At 39.0% G+C, this 20,917-nt stretch overlaps 1 protein-coding gene across 3 annotated transcripts in view; it reads right to left on the bottom strand.

Annotated features, from left to right (window-relative positions):
• Nucleotides 1-20,917, bottom strand: part of wdr95 (WD40 repeat domain 95) — a 138,639-nt gene that overhangs the window by 35,847 nt on the left and 81,875 nt on the right. For all 3 annotated transcript variants that reach the window (XM_063054272.1, XM_063054274.1, XM_063054275.1), the window contains 6 exons: nt 20,176-20,327; nt 16,710-16,812; nt 15,104-15,210; nt 14,930-15,009; nt 7,938-7,992; nt 4,912-4,957 (listed from right to left, as the gene is read on the bottom strand). In XM_063054272.1, coding sequence (XP_062910342.1) covers nt 4,912-4,957; nt 7,938-7,992; nt 14,930-15,009; nt 15,104-15,210; nt 16,710-16,812; nt 20,176-20,327 — 543 coding nt within the window. The remainder of the gene's footprint in view (nt 1-4,911; nt 4,958-7,937; nt 7,993-14,929; nt 15,010-15,103; nt 15,211-16,709; nt 16,813-20,175; nt 20,328-20,917) is intronic.

Genomic DNA, 20,917 nt, shown 5'->3' with positions numbered 1-20,917 from the left:
TGGACCATACGAGAAAGAGAATAACCATTTACCCAGTTTTAAAAGTACATTTACATAACCGAAATTAACACAAGTTGGGTGTACTAACATTCAGTGTGTAAAGAGAAGATAGAAAAGAGTACGCTGTGACTACTGAACTCAGTGTCTTAAAACTACTAGGTTAAATTTCCAATCGTCACTGAGTTTATGGGTCTCAACAGGTCCTAGTGAAGGCATGGTGTGGCCTGTGACAAAGAGACGAGCCATTGTGCTCAACGCTGGCGGTTAAACTCTACTCAAACTCCTAAAGTCATCCTATTTTCCTTCTCTTCATTTCATCCACATTACTGTTAGCATTACCAATTGAGCTCAAATTTTGCAGTGGGGTTAAGAAAACAGGGAAATACTAATCAGCCAACACTTCCTGCTTCTATCCCATGAACTCAGCTGGAACTGTGTATCATGGACACAGGATAAATGTTTAACACCAAGTTAAGCCTTACACCCTGAACTTATGGTTAAGCCCTGTCACCTTACAGATTTAAAGCATAATAATGGTGCAGGTTTTAGAATGAAGAGACACTATTACCTGGAGTGCTCACATCCAACCTCATCAAAGTACCTGTACATTAAGGATATAGCTGAGGGGAGTTGAACTATGGCCTGGGAGGATGAGTAGTCTGCAGAAATTGTGAAAGAAAAGGATGATTGGTATATGGAACTTAAGGCACCCTTCTAGGCCATCTGAGATCTATGAAGAATGGGGGACAGTAAACTTCTGACAAAAGAACTTGGAGCTAATTGTTGAAATGGCTCAGCTAAACTGAAGGACCGAAGAACATTGGACCAGACACATAACATTTACCTTCTTATTTTGGCAATATATCAAGATTGGATGGGAGAACTCAAATAAAATTGGTGCTACTGCATCTGGGACACAAAATATTCAGAAAGCTGATGTGACTGGTGTTGAATGCACCATTGTCCGTAATCTATTACTTATTCATTTGTGGCATCTGGTAGTCATTGTCAATATCAGCTTTCATTGCTCATCTCCAACTGCCCATGAGAAGGGGATGAACAGCTTTCTGGAACTTGCTACTGAAGGAGATCGCAGAGGGCTGTTAGGTAGTGTTACAGGATAGTGAAGCAACCTCCGTGTCAAAATGTTCTCCAGCTTGCAGAGGAACATACAAGTGATAGTAATTGTTGTAGATGCTGCCCCTATCCTTCATGGTGGTAGGTTTGGGAGGTGCTGTCAGAATAGCCTAGGCAAGTAACTGCAGTGCATGTTGCAAAATAGCCCATCCTCCCCAGCGCCCCCAACTCTTTTATGATTAATGCTGTACTTTAAATTATAAAAGTAAATTCCCATTTCATTGGTGGAGTAAATGGTTCTATTGTCATGGCTTCCCTTGTCTAACATTCCACTTCTGTGTTAAATTTTACTTGGATTCAGTCCAGGCAACAATCCCCACCTATACTATCAATGCTGTAAATTCAAAACTCACTTTCAACTACAACTTTTTTAGTGCAATACACACAAACTCAGTGCTCACTGATTGTGAATTGTTTCCTCTAATATTGCGTTGACTTACCACTTTGTTTTTAAACTTGCACACTACTCTACTAGGGCTGTTTATCTCACAAACAGATGTACTTAGTGGGTATCTACCAGTGCAGGCACAGCAGGACTTGGCAACACGAGGAGTCGGCTTGTTTCAGGTATGAGGGCTTTAACTTCACCTTCTGACTGTGAGCCACAACTGCAGCTGGAGTTGGACCAGGTGAAATTCTTTTATATATCTGGCAGCTATTTTTACTAACACAACAATGCCCAGTAGCTTTGAATGAACCTGGCTATTGCACAGCCCATGAACAAATTTATTTCACAATGTTCCATCTAAAAATTCACCAATTTTTTAATGCTTTGACACCTCTTTAATTGCCCCCATGTAGTAACTGACAGTTTCATCCAAAAATTTCCTGCTCCAAAGTTAACAAATGACACTTTCAAATACTGAAAATCATAATACATCTCCAACTTCTCCAGTGAGAAGGACATCTCAAGCCTTTTGAAGGGCACTGAGATTTGAGAGTACAAGATAAGTCTTAGAGGCCAGAATAATATATTTTCTTTCTTAAGTGTTTTATTTCATCCCTGAACATTTTCTACTGTTTCTTTATTGTTTCTGTAATTTTTGTTTTGTTTTGTTTTGTGGAACATCTCCTGTGTACACTGTATGCCACAAATGACTCTGAAGCCTTGTTAAAAGAACCAAGCTTCCAAAACAGGTATTTGGCATCATTTTGTTCTGGTTCCCTGCTAAGATGAACTCAAATGCATGTTTATATCCAGAGAATTATTTTGCTTCAAAAGGCCTTGCATATTCAACATACATGCAGCTTCAACATTGTTTTCACATGGTGCCAAGAGGCTGCCTGCAAGTCTCTGTCTCTCTCACTCTAATAGTCCACAGTGTCATTACTGATCGTCCCTGTGACCAATAAAGCACAAAGATCAATGCAGAAGAACTCAATCATCTAAGTGATTATCCCCGTTCTCAGTGTGCTCTGTATTAAAGGCTGTGCTCCAGTCTTTGATTTACCTTGATGTTCTAGATTGCTCAGTATGGCACTGAACAATAAAGTTTTATTTCATAAACCAGGCTGCTCCGCTCATAGCTATGTTGTTAGGCATGGACTCATCACAAGGTCTGGCTACGGGTGTTGGGTACATACTGGTGGTTGTAATGCACATAATTATGATGTCATATTATACACCTTATCCTCGTTATATGCATCTTCAGACAATGCGGATTCACAGTCAGGCGAGGAACCTATTTTACCAACTTCTCATTATGCATCCAAAACTCACAGTTATGCAAGAAGAATTGCTTTCCCGCCAATACAAGTCACGTGCGCACGCCTCAGTCTTACTCCCGCCAGTCGTGCATTGGTTTTGGCAACGTGCGGATGTGCGATCTTGCGCTCTTAAACTGTTGTTCTTTTTACCTACGGTGCAATGATTTTGTGCTTGAAATATTTAACTATGCCTCCTAAGCATCCGATGTCAGGTCCTGGGCCATCAGCCCAGCGGCAGAGAACTGCTTTAACACTTGAAAAAAAGTTGGAAATTATAAACAGGGCGGCATCAGGTAAAGGTACCACAGCTCTGGGACTACTTCAGCCTGGGTGAGTCCACGATCAGAAATGTAAAGAAAAATGCTGAGAAAATAAAATGTGCAGTGATTGATTCATCACAAGTGTCTTCAAAGACTGTTACCAAAGTGCAAAATCTGATTATGACAAAAATGGAGAAAATGTTGAGTTTGTACATTGAACATGAAACAAAGAGAAATACAGCACTTTGTTCCGATCATCTTCGTGTGAAAGGTTTGGAAATTTATGATCGCCTTTGTTCAGGGGATAGTGAGGCAGTGTCAATTGATATTGTTAGCTTTAACGCAAGTAGGGGATGGCTTTCTAAGTTTATTAATCATCACAGGCTTCACAACTTAGCTGTGCATGGTGAGCAAGCTAGTGCTGACCACAAAGCTGCTGAACGCTACTCTTTGCAATTGCGGCTATGATAGCTGAGTTCGGCATCACACCAAAGCAGGTGTTTAATGCAGACGAGACCGGGCTTTCTTGGAAGCGTATGCCGAAATGCACTTACATAAGTAAGGATGAAAAAACTGCATCAGGTTTCAAGGCAGCAATGGACAGATTGACTTTGCTTATGAGTTCCAATGCCGAAGGAGACTGTAAGATGAAGCCTCTCTTAGTTTACCATTCACTGAACCCCTGTGCTCTTAAGGGTTTGAGTAAGAATATGCTTCCCGTCCACTGGGCTGCTAACAAGAAAGCATGGGCCACTGGTCAAATCTTTGAAGATTGGTTTGCTAATCATTTTGTTGTTGAGGCTGAACGCTACTGCCGGGAACAGAATCTTGCCTTTAAAGTTAACAATGATGAAGAAGAAAGTGTTGAGTTGCAGGTGAAGGATTTTACAGTGAAGCAACCAGCAGAAATTTTTTAACTCTGCGGAACACTTAGCACAAATGGCGATGGACATAGACCCAAGTTTAGAACGGAGTCAGCATTTCAGTCATTCCCTGTGGCTTTCTTCTCTACAAGCAAATTTATGCTGAAATACAAAAAGCTGCCGAGCAAACAACCCTCACCACTTTCTTCAAACTGGTGTCATCTCCTGCTGCCGGCAGTACTGAGAGTTCTGTGAGTCTTCCTTCACCCCTTGCTGTCCTTGATGATCCTGACGACACACAACCATCCACCTCATCCATGTAAAGCTGCCCGACACCACAACAACCACTCATCTCCTGGAGCCAACACACCTGCCACTGTTGGTGAGTACTGTACACCCTAGTATGTTAACTTTCTATGATTTATTATGTTGAATATTACCTTAAATTGATGAAATATAATACGAATGTTGCCTTGTGGTACTGTTTCTGTGTCGTATTGGTATGAAAATGTGAATCAATTACAGATAAAACATATTTAGGAAGCCTCCAGAATGCATTCCTATTTTCTCCATTTAAATAATTATTCACATTATGCGTTTTCACATTATGTGTCGACTTCGAGGAACATATCCCCCACATAAAGCGAGGATAGGGTGTATAATGAATTCGCCTACAGCTATTGACCTATACACGATGCTGTTCTTCCCTTTTGGAAAGTAGATTAGCTGCTTCCATATCCAGGTACTCACAGTCAGAGATTCAGTGTGCCAATGAATTCATTTATATGCTGTAATTGTTTCAGAAACTCAGGAGCTTCTGTGACTTCTGGATTCCGAAGGTGGAGTCATGTAGCCATGGAACACCAAAATATCCATTTGGATGACACAACACATAGTGACGTCATTACTTTACATCACAAACTTTCTTAAAGCAACATACTTACACAGTATATATTTATTCTTCTATCCCATCCAACAGCAAGCACATAACTAAAAAGAAATTCAAGATATACGTGATTGAGAGCACACAATACAACTTGAAAGTACAAAGCTGATTCCAGTTCACTGATCAAAAATATACCTGGATGGGTTGGTTAGATAGTGAACTTTCAGATTGTTGCTTGGTTGTCATTAAAGTAATTGAGTTAATGAGCTAACAATAGAAAATTTAAAAAAAAACGGGGAGCCTAAAACATTGAGAGGATATAGTGGTCATTAAGATAGAGAAATTTCATGCAATAGGTACTAGATATTTTTAAAATCTGAAACAATTTGACAGAATGAAAAGGCAAAATAGTTTTCTCTGTCGAGAAAGCCAATGTTGAGTGTAGTAAATTTAAAAGAAATGAGCACAAATGTTATAGGGACTTTCTTAGAGAGTGCTGAGAACTTTGCTACATAGAATCAAGCTCTCTGGCACGTGTCATAAAATTTGTTGTTTTGCAGCAACAGTACAGAGCAAGACATAAAAAATTAATATAAGTTACATTAATAAATAAATAGCACAAATGATAAATAACAAGGTATCACAGAAAGACACTGAACTGGCACAAAAGTCAGCAATGGGATTAGGCACCAAGGACTTAACAGTTAGATGCTCATACAGGTGTTTCCATAGTCTCAGACTTGACACTAGGATGGCACATCTCTATGATGCAACTCTTGATACAAAGATCATAGGTACCACTGAAAAGCTGCAGAACACGGAAGACGTCCCCACAAGGCCGTAAGCAATATACAGCAATAGAGTAGAGAGTGACCAACTAACAAAAGTCAACAATACATGTCATTTTCAGAGTAGCAATCAATAACTAGATGAAAAGGGTAAAAAAAAATTGGCAGTGGAGTGTAATGGGGGAAATATGAAGTTATTCACTTTGCAAGGAAGAGTGAACAGCCAAACACTGTGACTTGAAAATTACAATGTGATCTGGGGTCCTCACTCAGGAAATACAATAAGTTAGCATATATGCAGATACAAATAATTAAGGCAGCAAATGAAATGTTGGTCTTAATTATAAGGGTTATGGAGTATAAAAACAGGGAATTTTTGTTGCAACTTTACAGATACCGGTGGGAACACTGCAAATAGTTTTGGTCTTCACACTTAAAAGCAGTGCAGAGAATGTAGGAGACAGTGCAGAGAACGCCTGGGATGAACATATTCAAACATAAAATAAGTTTGAGAAACTGAACTTATATCCAGTAGAGTTTAAGAGACCGAGAAATGACCTTATTGATACACACAAAATTCTAAGGGGGTTTGACTGGGTGGATGTGGAGGATGTGTTTCCCCTGGAGGTGTATCTGTAATAAGGAGCATATATTCAGGATAATGGATGCCCATTTAAGACATAAGGAAGAACTTTTTTCAGCAAGAGGTCATGATTTTTTCTGACCCACAGAGCAATGGAGGCACAGATTGACAGACAACAGATTGAATCAGCCAGAATTTTACTTAATCGCAGAATGGATTATTCCAGTTGTTTCAATTCTTGGGTAGTTTTAGACTGGTTCTCAGAGAGGAATACCAGTTAAAAAGGGTGTAGAATTAGTGGTATAGATTAACTATGAATATGGCACACTTCCCTTTGCCTGGCAATGATGGGTCAGGAACTTAGTTGCTCCAGGTTTTCTGAGGACGATGGCAATTGCACTTAATTTGGCCAATCTACAGGGGTCTTTCGACCTGTTCCTATGGTGTGGAATAAATCAGGAAGTGATGGTTTACCATTATCACAACAAATTTGACTCAATATCATCTGTAGAGTCTCTAGGAACTATGGGGCAGACTCTTAGGGATAGGATTTATTCATAGCTGGACAAGCTGGATCTATTAGGGATAGTCAGCATGACTTTGTGTGTTTTACAACTCTGATTAATTTTTCTGAGGAGGTGACACAGATGATTGATGAGGGTAGAGCAGTGGATACGGTCAAATGGTTTACTAAACTCCATGCCGATAAGGTTCTTCATGGTAGGCTGATCTGAAGTTTAAGGCACGTGGGATTCATGGTGACTTTGTAGATTGGATACAAAATTGGCCAAAGGTGACAATTGGTAGTGGTGGGGAGTGTAATTCTGACTGGAGGTCTGTGACCAATGGTGTTCCACAGGAAACAGGACTGGGACCTCTGTTCTTTGGGGTATACATTAATGATTTGAACTAAGATGTAGGAGAAGGGGTGATGAATAAGTTTGCATACAATACAAAATTCGGCTGAGTTGTGGATAGTGAGAGAAAGGTTGTCAAAGGATACAACAGGACATTGACCAGTAGGAAATATGGGCAAATCAATGGCAGATGGAGTTTTAATTCAGACAGATGTGAGGTGTTGCACCATGCAATGGTAATTTTAGAAGGGAAGCATAGGGTAAATGGCATGATGCTTTGGAGCATTGATGAGCAGAGGGATCTTGCAGTGCTCTGGGGGTTGGGGAAGATACATACAGAAATGCCAATCTTGGAATCATGGAATACATGTTTTTCTAGCCAGCATTGAAGTAGGTTGTGTAGCCTCATAAACACAATTCTGCAGATATTGGAAATCCAAAGTAACACATGCAAAATGATGGAGAAACTCAGCTGGTTCTACATATTCCTCTCCATAAGATGCTAACTAACCTGTTGAATTCCTCTAGCATTTTGTGTGTTCTACGGCCTAATACCTATTTTAATTGCAATAATTATTGCTTTAGTATTACCTTCGAGATGACAAATGTTCTTATTGTATCAAATTGCTTTGGTGTTAAGTTGAATAACTGACACCATGTAAGATCAACTCTTATAGCAGCTGGCTTCCCATCACTCCCCATCGAGTCAAATGAGGGAAAATATTTAAATAATTCGTGACAAATTTAAAATGAAGTTGGAGAGACAGTGATACCAAAGAGACAAGTATATTTAGAGATAAGTGGAAAGAAATTCAGGTGATGGAAACTAAAGGCAATGTAAATACTTCGTGCTTACTTATTCTTGTGCATCTCCACATAGGTACAGTCACAGATTTCATCACATCTGCCCTCTGCAACAAGAATAATTCAGAATGGATTACCTTCATCAAAAAAGTGATATACTTTTTCTCCAAGTGAATATCACTTTAAGATGTTGAGTGCACTTGCAATTTTTTCTTCAAAATTAGACTAATTATTAGTAAAATATACTTTATTTTTATTCCAATTGTGTGCAATTTTTCTAATAATCCATATTAGCTTCTTAAATCTATAAGCCTAAAAATAAATTGGTCAACATCTTAAAGAAAATGAAGATTGGTCCTTAGGTAAAAGACAATTAGACACTGATATTAGTTCTCACTAGAAGTTTATAAACTCTATTTAAAGATATGAACAAAGTCCGAGAATCAAGGATAAATTTTGCTTCAACATGAAGAAACTCCACACAGTGGCATAGAAACCCCACCACCAAATCAAGAATTTGCTGTGGTGTGTTGGGGGTACGTTCAACAAAAAACATCCTACAATTATAAATAATAATAATTATACAATTAATACAATAAAACATTATAAAGAATAAAGAATTTTATAAAGTTAGAAGCATGGATATGGAATAAACTGTGCGTATATTCATAAATACCAGCCTGTATTTACAATGTAAAGAGCATTATAAAAAATGACTTAAAGTGATTTCAGTGCAGTGACTGAGGTAAGAGCTGAGGGCGGGGGGGGGGGGTGGCGGCTAACTAGAAAAGTTGATCAGGTGAACTGCCTGGGGGATTAACTGCTGTAAAATTTATACTTGTGTCAAATCGACGCCGTAGGTACGGCGTAGCCGCATACCCTACGCTGTACTCTACCCTGTAGTCTGACGTGCACCTCCCCAAAAATATAAATACGCGTCACGGCAACGCAGACCGCAACAACTGTGATTAGTCCACTTGGTAGCATCGCATTTCCTCCTACGCTGCAATAGCTTGGAATTGGGCGACTGAAGGACAGGGAAGGAACTCTGGCTGCAATCCTTTCCATAAAGCTTTACAGACCTCCGAAATTATGGGTGACCCTGTGCTTGACGCCAGTTTGTAGCTAGCTGCTACTACAGCCTGTTGACTTCCACCTGAAGCTAAAACTCAAATGGTGATTGCCAGTCTCTGAGTATACTGTGCCTACACTGATGCGAAATAAATGGTCGGAGACGATGAACCAAATCATGAAATCTACCTGCCGACATCCAAAAATATTTGAAATGCATTTCCTTGTCCATGTCTCTCAGTGGTCGGACAAGCACAGAAAATCCACCCTCCTTCAGTTTCAGTCGCCATTGTTTGAACTTTGAGTTTCTTCGTGTTGAGTTTCAACATGAAGAAACTCCACACAGTGGCACAGAAACCCCACCACCAACAAATGTTTTGGCGGTGAATTGCAGAGTGACGCAGACACAACTACGCACAAGTATAAATGCTCACAACAGCGTAGCCCACTTGCATAGGCTACAGCGTAAGCCAGTACGCACAAGTATAAATCAGCCTTAAGGTGGCATGAAGTTTTTGTTTTAACAGCCCTATAACACTTTCGAGGAAGGAGCACATTACTTGCTAATGTAAGTACACTTTCACCCTTCGGCTAATGAGAACAAACTTAGGGAGGCTATTTCCTTTAATAAATGTGAGTACAAGCACAAGGAAAAGCTGAAAGGGAATGCATGCAGATTAAAAAAAGATTGATACACAATACAACGTTATATAGAGAAACTTTAAAAACTTCAAAGCATAGTTATTTCATTCATTGTTGGTAAAGTGGCAAAGTGAACACACTGTGAGCTCTGTTAAGGAGAAATACAACAACTACCATAACTCAAATCAAGGACAGATGAAGGTGACACAAACTCAAAATAAATCAGGTAACACACATCAAAGTTGCTGGTGAACATACACTTGGTTCTATTTTAGGTTCCTCTCTTCCTTTTGATTCGAAACGCCTTAAGCAGGTCTCTAACCCGATAGTTAAATATGCTTTGCGCATTTGGTTTCAATTCAGAAAATTTTTTGATCTTAATCAATTCGGGTTAGCGATTCCTATTTTAGGCAACATATTTTTTCCTCCCTCTTTTACGGATCGCGCTTTTCAAACTTGGAAGACTAAGGGTATTTTACGGTTTTTGGATTTATTTTTAGATGGTTCCCTTATGTCTTTTGAACAATTATCTAATAAATATAACTTATCAAGAATACATTTTTTTAGATATTTACAAGTTAGAAATTTCCTAAGTACTATACTTTCTTCCTTTCCAATGCTTCCTCCTATATATATTTTAGATTCGATAATTAACCTTAATCCATGTCAGAAAGGTGCATCGGCTATGATTTATAATATTATTATGAAACTTAGGAAAGCTCCATTTGATAAGATTAGGGTAGATTGGGAACAGGAATTGGGGCTTACCATTTCTGTGGATGATTGGGGGCAGATTTTACAATTAGTTAATACTTCCTCTATTTGTGCGAAACATTCCCTAATTCAATTTAAAGTGGTTCATAGAGCACATATGTCCAAAGATAAGTTAGCGCGTTTTTACTCGCATATTAATCCTTTCTGTGATAGATGTTTGGGGCAGATAGCCTCTTTAACTCATATGTTTTGGTCTTGCCCTACTTTGGAAACTTTTTGGAGAGATATTTTCAATATTATTTCTAAGGTATTAAATATAGATATCTCTCCTCACCCTATTACTGCTATCTTTGGACTACCTAAAATTTCTAGTAATCTTTCCCCTTCAGCCCGTAGAATGATTGCATTTCTTACTTTAATGGCGAAAAGATGTATTTTACAACATTGGAAAGAGCTTAATGCTCCAACTACCTTTTTTTGGTTTTCTCAGACGATTTTATGTTTGAATCTGGAGAAAATTAGAAGTAACCTTTATGATTCTTCATTTAAATTTGAACAGATTTGGGGACCTTTTATTCGATATTTTCATTTAATGTAATATTTACCCTTCTTGTTTTTTTTTCACTGTTTTAATGGAGGTCGGGATTGAGGACGTGATTTTAAGTTTAACTCTGTTTGGTTTCAAGTTAGCCCATTGCTTTGCTTTGCTTTTAGGTAGTTGCACGGTGGGTTTTTTTTTGGGGGGTTTTTTTTTCTTTTTTTTTCCATTGATATATATAAAATCTAGTATACTATTATGTTATCTTGGTTTCTTATGCTTAAATTACATTGTCTGTAGTATTTTCTTTTTGGTATTGTTATCTTTTGGAATTTTATTGTACTTTAACATTGTATTAATGTTTATATGGCTTACCTTTTTTGTATACTTACTCAATAAAAAGATTTAAAAAGAAAGAAAGAAAGTTGCTGGTGAACGCAGCAGGCCAGGCAGCATCTGTAGGAAGAGGTGCAGTCGACGTTTCAGGCCGAGACCCTTCGTCAGGACTAACTGAAGGAAGAGTGAGTAAGGGATTTGAAAGTTGGAGGGGGAGGGGGAGATCCAAAATGATAGGAGAAGACAGGAGGGGGAGGGATGGAGCCAAGAGCTGGACAGGTGATAGGCAAAAGGGATATGAGAGGATCATGGGACAGGAGGTCCGGGAAGAAAGACAATGGGGGGGGAACCCAGAGGATGGGCAAGGGGTATATTCAGAGGGACAGAGGGAGAAAAAGGAGAGTGAGAGAAAGAATATATTCAGAGGGACAGAGGGAGAAAAAGGAGTGTGGGTCCCCCCCACCCCCACTCCTTGTCTTTCTCCCCGGGCCTCCTGTCCCATGATCCTCTCATATCCCCTTTGTCAATCACCTGTCCAGCTCTTGGCTCCATCCCTCCCCCTCCTGTCTTCTATCATTTTGGATCTCCCCCTCCCCCTCCAACTTTCAAATCCCTTACTCACTCTTCTTTCAGTTAGTCCTGACAAAGGGTCTCGGCCTGAAACGTCGACTGTACCTCTTCCTAGAGATGCTGCCTGGCCTGCTGCGTTCACCAGCAACTTTTATGTGTGTTGCTTGAATTTCCAGCATCTGCAGAATTCCTGTCGTTTGCGCTTCAAAATAAATCAGTGTAGTTTTAGTTCCCCATATAAAGAATTTTAGAAACAGCTGTGCTATATATGCTTATTGTCAATTTCTTTCATGAGAATTCAAAATACAAGTAACATCGAGTCATATTTTGTTTTTAAACAAATTTTGATTTCTCTTTCAATTACATCAGTGTCTATGTATAATATTTAGCACTGCATAATTTTAAAAAGTGCATGATTTCTGCCTATGGGAATTCTTTTATATGATTGAATGTGAAGTCAGATTGACGCCATCACAGCTAGGTAATATCGAGGACTTCTGAGTCATATATTGATTCATATTATTGAATCAATAATACATTGATTCTATTGTATTTATTGTTCCATAGTGAATGCATACAAGAAAATGAATCTTAGTGTAGTATATGGTGAAATGTACAAACTTCGATAACAAATTTACTTTGAACTTTGAATTGACTTCTGACGTCAAAAAAAAAGAGAATACTCACTCAAGGGCCCATCTCTGTAAGAAAGTTTCCCCCTGGTCAACAGGAAGCAAAGTTACCTCAGCATTGACCCCATATTCCAGATGTCTTCCTGCTTAAAATGCAGCAATATGCAAGCTACATTTTGCACAGTATGTTTCTTGGAAGGAACACACTGTGCAAAATAGAAATTAAAAACAAGATGCTGCGTTGGGAAAGGAAGAAAATAATATGACAATTGGAAAAGAGCAAATGCAATTATAAAAAGGCCTTACAGGAAAAGAGGCAGCTGTGAATTGGAAGGGGCTGTAAACCAAAACTCCAGTGAGATGAACTTCGACAATGAAACCTTACCAGAAGACGAATGTTCACTGCCAGTGATATGTAATTACCTCTATGGCTTTCGATATGCTAGTTGTATATTTTCTGCCTACACTGCCGCTGCACACAAAAGCCCATTCCATTATATACAGGCCTGTTTACTGACTGAAGACAACATAAATTAGAGTTTTTAAACGCAAACAACAGGAATTCTGCAGATGCTGGAAATTCAAGCAACACACATCAAAGTTGCTGGTGAACGCAGCAGGCCAGGCAGCATCTATAGGAAGAGGCGCAGTTGTGTATACACTTAACATATATATGGAGAGAAAACTTATGTTAAGTACGGACTAGATGGGCTGAAGGACCTGTTTTGGAGCTGTAATACTCTGTTACTATGATTAATTGGCATGGTACCCAAGCCTAAGCCACAAGTCCCATCTGTAGAGTGGATTACCAAGGATAGCATTGAATAAAGTAGTATTTGACATAGAAGTTCCAGATTCCTGACATTTTATATTAGTTACATTGAATATTGTTGCGGCAGTCAGAAGGATTCCAGTCTAACATCACACTGCCAGAGAATGCATCCATGTTTCTTGGTAGTGTGGAGAAATTTGTTTTAACCAACAGAATTTAAGAGGGTTTAAACTAGTTTGGGAGGGGTGGGTAGGACTGAGCTGGAGCAAGTTCATGGGATAATGCAATAGGCAGCGAAAACAACTTTAGTAACCAGGACAGCCAAGGGAAAATTTAAGGGAGGGAAAAGAATTCTCAGTTCAGCTGCATTTATTTCAGTCCATGGCGCTCAACAGGTAAGGTGGAGAAAATGGAGCATGGATTCCTTCTGGAGACTGGGATGTTAAAGTCATAATGGAAACATAGCTTAGAGAAGGGCAGAACTGGTGGCTCTATATTCCAGGATACAGATGCTACAGACATGAGAGAGATACAGGTATGTGAGGAGGGCATGTAGCCTCTTTGCCAAGGGAGGACATAATAGTTGTGGCTTAGGACAACATTCTTGGAGGTTCTGCAAGTGAGGCCCTACAAGTAGAACTCAGAAACAAGAATGGGAAGGTCACTCTAGTGGGCTTTATTATAGATAGACCTCACCCCAGTAGTTAGTGGGAACTTGAGGATCAGGCCTGCATAGTTGTAAAGATAACAGACAGATTTTAATTTCCCCAGAGTCGGCTGGGCTACCCAGCCTATTAAAGACCTGGACAAGGTGGAACTTGTGAAATCTGTTCAGAAAAGTTTCCAGACATAATACATAGAGGGCCCTATTTAGAAGGCTGTAATACTAGACCTCATTTTAGGGGAACAAAGCAGGGCAAGTATCTGAAGTAGAAGTCAGGGAGTAGTTTAGCTCTAGTGACCATAATTATATTACTTTTAATATATAGTGATGGAAAAATGATAGGACAGATCCACACTAAATTGGTACTAAATTGGAGGAGAGCTAATTTTGTGGAAATTAGGCAGAATCTAGTAGACGTGGATTAGATGAGTCTGATCGAAGGGAATGAATGGCAAATGGAAGGCTTTGAAGAGTGTGACATCAAGCTCCAGGGCAGGATGAGCTTGCTAAGGTTAAGGGAGAACTGGGCAGATTTAAGGGACCCTGGCTAATGAGAGTTCCCAGCTCTGATCCTCGGGTCCTGGCCTGGTGCCTTTGTAGGAAGTTGGAGAAGAAGTTGTGGAGGCTCTCAAGGAGATTTTTGCCGTATGTCTGGCCACAGGTGAACTTCTGAAGGACTGGAGAGTGACCTATGTTTAAAAAAGTGTAGCAATAACAGGACAAATAGGTAAGATGGGTAGTAATATGCTTTTTATTGCTGGATTGGGAGTTGAAAACTAGGCATAGGTTTAGGATGAAAGGGGAAAGATTTAAAAGGGATCTGATGGACAACTTTTTCATGCAGAGAGGGGTGAGTACATGAAATGAGTTGCCAAATGAAGTGACCAAGGCAGGCACAGTAACATAATTTAAAAATCACTTGGATGGGTACATAGAAGAATGGGGCTTGGAGGAATATGGGCCCAGACAAGCTGGTTGGGCACCATGTTCAGCATGAATTGGTTAGGCCAAAGGCCTGTATCCATGCTGTATCACTCTGTGACTCTATTTGACTTTTGACATAAATATATCAAGTTTTGAAACCAAAAATATTACCATAATTTACCTTTCTTCAGTATTTTTAAGCAGTGGCCATTATTATGATTCCAGATCTTTACACATCCATCTCTTCCGCCTGTAATCAATCTACAGAATAAAAATGTTACTTTTGCGCTTCCATGTCATACTGAACTGAAAGAATCAACAAGAGACACATCTCCACAAACTGCTAAACCCTCACCTCCTTCCACTGTCATCAAAAGCCATGCAGCAAATGGCAGAATCACCATGAGCTCCACTGAATTCAAACACAAGCTTTCCTGTGTCAAGGTCCCAGACTTTGATCACCTGGAAGAAAACACAAATTGTTTACTGTCTTTTCTCTGAGGATTTTAATGATCTTGATTGTATAAATCAGGTTTTTATTCTATTTATTGTATATTTAATTAAACTAATAAATCCTCTGTGGCACTGCTCAGAATAAGGTACAGGAGACATTATTTTGTTATGTCTTTGTGTCTTAATGCATGTAGGGAACACTGATTTATAGTGAATGAACAAATCAAATTGAATTAAGATTATATCTACCTTTGGGTTTCAGATCCATAACTTTACTTTTCTATAGCACTCTTTCCTTTATTTATGTGCTCATTCCTCAGCCTAACTTATCCCTTGCCATTAAAAAGACGAGAACACACCAAACCTCCGGATTAAAGATCCATCTTTGTAAAATTAAATTTAAAAAATTCTAACACATGGGTGTATGTTTTAACTCTGGGTTTGTCCTTTGTTAGTTGTGCAGATGTGTTTGTTAGAAATTGGGTAGGGATGTCAGCGTTGACATTAGAGTTTGCCAGTTGAATGTAAAGGATTCTTTTCGTGGGCATCACTTAAGAGAAAACATGTTGTCCAAGAGAACAGATGAGATTGGGAACTGGCACAATTAGAACACATATATTAGAATTTTCAGGTGTTGGATGAGGATGTAGAATTGTTATTTTTCTTGTAGTTTGACTTTCCTAGGCTTGCTTATAACTTTTATCTGATTACCTATATATGCACAATTATTTGGTAAATTTTCAACAGCATCCAAGACGAAGCACCCAATGAAGCTCCCTGAACTTTTATTTCACTACCATCAATACACTGTGACTGCCACGTACCAGCTGCAAAATACACTTCAATTGCTTACCCCAATTATTCTAACAGAGTCTCCCAAATCTACGTCCCCTACCACAAACGACCATGGGAACAGAACCATCCATTTTTGCTTTTATTTAAAATACATTTATATCTCACGACACAAAACCATTTTTTACAAAATGATTTTGGTACTGTGCAAAAGTCTTAGGCACATATACATATAGTGAGGGTGTCTAAGACTTTTGAACAGTACTGTAGTAATTTTATACATTGCACTGTACTGCTACCAGAAAAAAAAAGTCCATATGATTCTGATATGGGTCTTTATTGTGGACTGAGCGTGGGAAGGGGGCAGGGAGAGGAGAATCATCATGGGGGGGGGGTGCAAATGAAGAGGGAGGGAGCAGGAAGCACCAGAGCGACATTCTGTAATGATCAATAAACAAATTGCTTGGTGTCTGAGGGGTGGGTATGTTTGCAGTGTGCCACTCCCCACCCCTAGCATTTTTTCTCTGCCGTCTGTCTCACGGCACTCCACCCTCACAATTCCCAACTTCCAGATTTACAAGCTTGCTCTCTGCTCCATGTTGACAAATACAATTCTGTGCAAAAGTCTTAGGCACCCTAGCTAAATATGTACTTAAGACTTTTAAACTACTGTATATCAGTAAGTCTCACTTGTATAATCATTACCTTATACTTACCGATTCCTCTGAACAGCTAATAATCTGTCGAAATTCACTACAATATATGCAGCACAAAACTGGTTCTTTATGGGACTTAATATGGTGTGGCTGTGGCTGAGGTCTGTAAATATTAAAAAATAGAAATAGAACAAAAGTGAAATTAATGAGATTCTGTCCATTATATATCTGAAATATCAAAGATGCTCAAGATTCCTGGGACCTAAAAAGAAGAAAATCCATTCACACCCATGGAGGAGTCCAGATGCAGTGGAATATTGCACAAATCTTGGCAAGTGATAAAGAAGAGCACATAAATATGGAAAAAATCCACAAAGGCTTTCAAGGCTGTATCCTTCAGCAATCATACCATTTGCTCTCAATTAGGAATTCTGATAAACACTTGCCACTCTTCATGAGAAGGCTAAACCCACAGGAAAAAAAGAACACCTAAAATTCCTTCTGATCCCTATCCTGCCAAGCATGAAACCATCTTTACAACTTAGAGTGTTCAACTCTGACCAATTGCATTCCTTGAGGAAGCACTGAGTGCACAACAGCCAAGTGCTACAGGAAATACTGGGTCAACTTTGCAATGTCATTATATCCTCGAATCCCATTTCTAAGCAGATATTTTTTCACTACTCTCCTCAAGAGGGCTTCATTATCATTCTCAACAGGCACTATTGCACATTTCAAACATGATATAGGAAAACCATGCTTGATTTAATACAGTTAGCACATTTTCTGCCTTTCTAGTTATGGTTTATTGCTGTTGGATGAATTTAAAGTTGATGTATGAGTGGCAAAAAAAATTTACATAAAAATTTGACAAGTGCAAAATGATGGGCACAGGCAAGTGTGAAATTGCATCATTCTATCAGTTTCCCACAGCATTTCCAGCAGGAAATTGATAGAAACCACAGGGAGGAGTGTATCCACACTTGGCTCTATACCCTCTCCAAACACTGAAACATTCAAAAGTCTTCAAGGACTTAATAATGCAAATGTAGCTTTGATATTTCACCTAATGTTGGTGACTAGAACGAGAGAATACAATCTCAAGTAAAGAGTTAGCCATTCAGCAATGAGATGAGAAAGGACCCAGAGGCTAGTAAGTCTTTGAAATTATCTATGCAATATGGCTGTGAAAGCTCAGTAAATGGGTATTTTCAAAGATAATCAACAGATTTAAGGAAATTAAGTAGTATTGGATTTATATAGGAAAGTGGCATTAAAATACAAGATCAGCCATTTTTCCATCAAAAGACGGATGGCATGTGGGTCCGAATGACCGGCCTCCTTTCTAGTCTTTAAGCTCTTAAGGTAGGTGAAATCTGCAAGCCATTTCATGGTTTTGAAAAGAAAGACTTGCCTTTCACTTCCTTTCAGGGCATCTAAAAACACTTCAGTGATAATAAAATATTTTCATCATCGTTAAGTGAAAGTGGCTTGTGAGAAGCAAGCCCCCACTAAAATGGAGGTCAAGATGCGTAGGCTGATGATTCTGGCATCTGGTCAGTGAACAAGCTAAGTGAGTGGGAGAGGTTTTATTTTCAAAGGTCAGACGTAAGAATTAAGTCAGCTGATATCAGGTTTGTGAACAGCAGAGAATTGGGGGGGGGAATGGGATAGGAAGTGTTTCAGAGTTGATGAGGAGAATGATGATGTAGGGGTTAATGCCTTGCTTGGAAAGGGTGAGGATCATAATAGTTTCCAATCTTTGCAAGTATTAAAAGTTAATTGCCCTGGGAATGCCCAGTGAGGGAGACTTTTAGGATAACATGGTCCATGTCCCTCACAGCATTCCAAATAGAGCAATCCATGGAAAGTGCCAGCAATTCTTGTACAAATGACATAGAAGCCATATCAAATGGGCAGGGATGAATCAGGCAAAACCAATTTTTAAAAGTATAGCAAAGCAATTCAGATACGAGGCTGCTTTGGCAAGTAAGGTGAAAATAAATCCAAAGGGTTTCTACAGTTATGTCAGTGGCAAAAGAATAGTGAGGGATAAAATTGGTCCTTTGGAGAATCAGAGTGGATGGCTATGTGTGGAGCCAAAAGATATGGGAGAGATTTTGAACAATTTCTTTTCTTCGGTATTCACTAAGGAGAAGGATATTGATTTGTGTAAGATAAAGGAAACAAGTAGGGTAGTTATGGAAAGTATGACAATTAAAGAAGAGGAAGTACTGGCACTTTTAAGGAATATAAAAGTAGATAAGTCTCTGGATCCGGACAAGATATTCTCTAGGACTTTGAGGGAAGTAAGTGTAGAAATAGCAGGGGCTCTGACAGAAATATTTCAAATCTCATTAGAAACGGGGATGGTGCCGGAGGATTGGCGTATTGCTCATGTGGTTCCATTGTTTAAAAAGGGTTCTAAGAGTAAAACTAGCAATTATTGGCCTGTGAGTTTGACGTCAGTGGTGGGTTAATTGATGGAAAGTATTCTTAGAGATGGTATATATAATTTTCTGGATAGACAGGGTCTAATTAGGAACAGTCAACATGGATTTGTGCGTGGAAGGTCATGTTTGACAAATCTTATTGAATTTTTTGAAGAGGTTACTAGGAAAGTTGACGAGGGTAAAACCGTGGATGTTGCCTATATGGACTTTAGTAAGGCCTTGACAAGGTTCCACATGGAAGGTTAGTTAGGAAGGTTCAATCGTTAGGCATTAATATGGAAGTAGTAAAATGGATTCAGCAGTGGCTAGATGGGAGACGCCAGAGAGTCGTGGTGGATAACTGTGTGTCAGATTGGAGGACGATGTGTAGCGGTGTGCCTCAGGGATTTGTACTGGGTCCAATGTTATTTGTAATATATATTAATGATCTGGATGATGGGGTGGTAAATTGGATTAGTAAGTATGCAGATGATAATAATGGTGCTCCCCAACAAATACCTCAGTCACCTGCCCTGTCTCATTCTCTAACAGGAGATCCAACACTGCCCCTTCTCTAGTTGGTACCTCTATGTATTGCTTCAAAAAACTATCCTGCACACATTTTACAAACTCCAAACCATCCAGCCCTTTTACAGAATGGGCTTCCCAGTCTATATGTGGAAAATTAAAATCCCCCACAATCACAACCTTGTGCTTACTACAAATATCTGCTATCTCCTTACAAATTTGCTCTTCCAGTTCTCGGTCAGGTTGGTGGGACTAGGATAGGGTAAGAGTTCGGTACGGACTCGAAGGGCTGAGATGGCCTGTTTCTGTGCTGTAATTGTTATATGGTTGTATAGCTCAGGCCATTCCAAGTGCTTTTAACAACTCCAAACTTCTGCCACCAGCTTCTAACACCAAAATATTCATTTGTGAAAGAATTCATGGAAAAACAATCAAGTGGATATGATTAAATGGATTGTTATAACTATATGAAAATAAACAAAGAAATTGAAAAGCAATTATTTTTATTGTGAAAAGTTGTCATGACCTCAAAGATTATTTTGTAATAGTGCTAAGAGGAGGCTCACTGTATTCTGAGGTGCAGAAGAGCAATGGCATCTGCAGCAATGCAAAGTGCTTTAATTGCTGACACGTAGAGGCATGTAGATACATCTCCAGTGACTCTACTGGCTTTCTGATTCGCTGTGTACAGACAACACTGATCTTCAGTATCCCAAATCTAGAAGGAAGAAAAGCTGAATATTTTATGAAGTCTGAGTGGAATCTACATATATTGTCCCATGCAGAAAAATTATATAAACAGTAAAAGAGCAACCATTCTTGAAGGTTTTTATCTGCTCCCAAAGGCTAAGATTCCAGGTAGATAAGCCTTTCTAACAATGGGACAGTTGATAAGTTTAGCATAACTGTATGAAGACAAGTTTCAACCACATACTCCATCTCTGAAAAAAAAATCAATTTGTATTAAAAGTTAAATAGGCTCAATGATTGATACCATAATGGTTTTATTAGTTTTGGCCCAGCGATTATTTTTTAACCTTGCATAGCATAAAACTCTAGAAATTATGTCAATTCAACTGAGTTATTCATATTTGGGCACATTCCATTTCTGAATTAAAACAACTAATAATTTGAGTCAATTTGTGCTGCAGGCTCAGCTCTATTAGTACTCAGCTGACATAATTTATGTAGGAGTCTAATAGCTGAATTCAAACCTGATCTTCACATTCACTAAGTTATTGTACCATTAACCTCCAACTGGTTTTTCACAAGTTTAATCTAAAAAAGGAATGCATGGATATAATCTAC

This window comes from Mobula hypostoma, chromosome 7, assembly GCF_963921235.1.
Source record: "Mobula hypostoma chromosome 7, sMobHyp1.1, whole genome shotgun sequence".
NCBI classification, from domain to species: Eukaryota; Metazoa; Chordata; class Chondrichthyes; order Myliobatiformes; family Myliobatidae; genus Mobula; species Mobula hypostoma.
The sequence above is the reverse complement of the archived record's forward strand: the minus strand, read 5'-3'. Positions and strand labels throughout refer to the sequence as shown.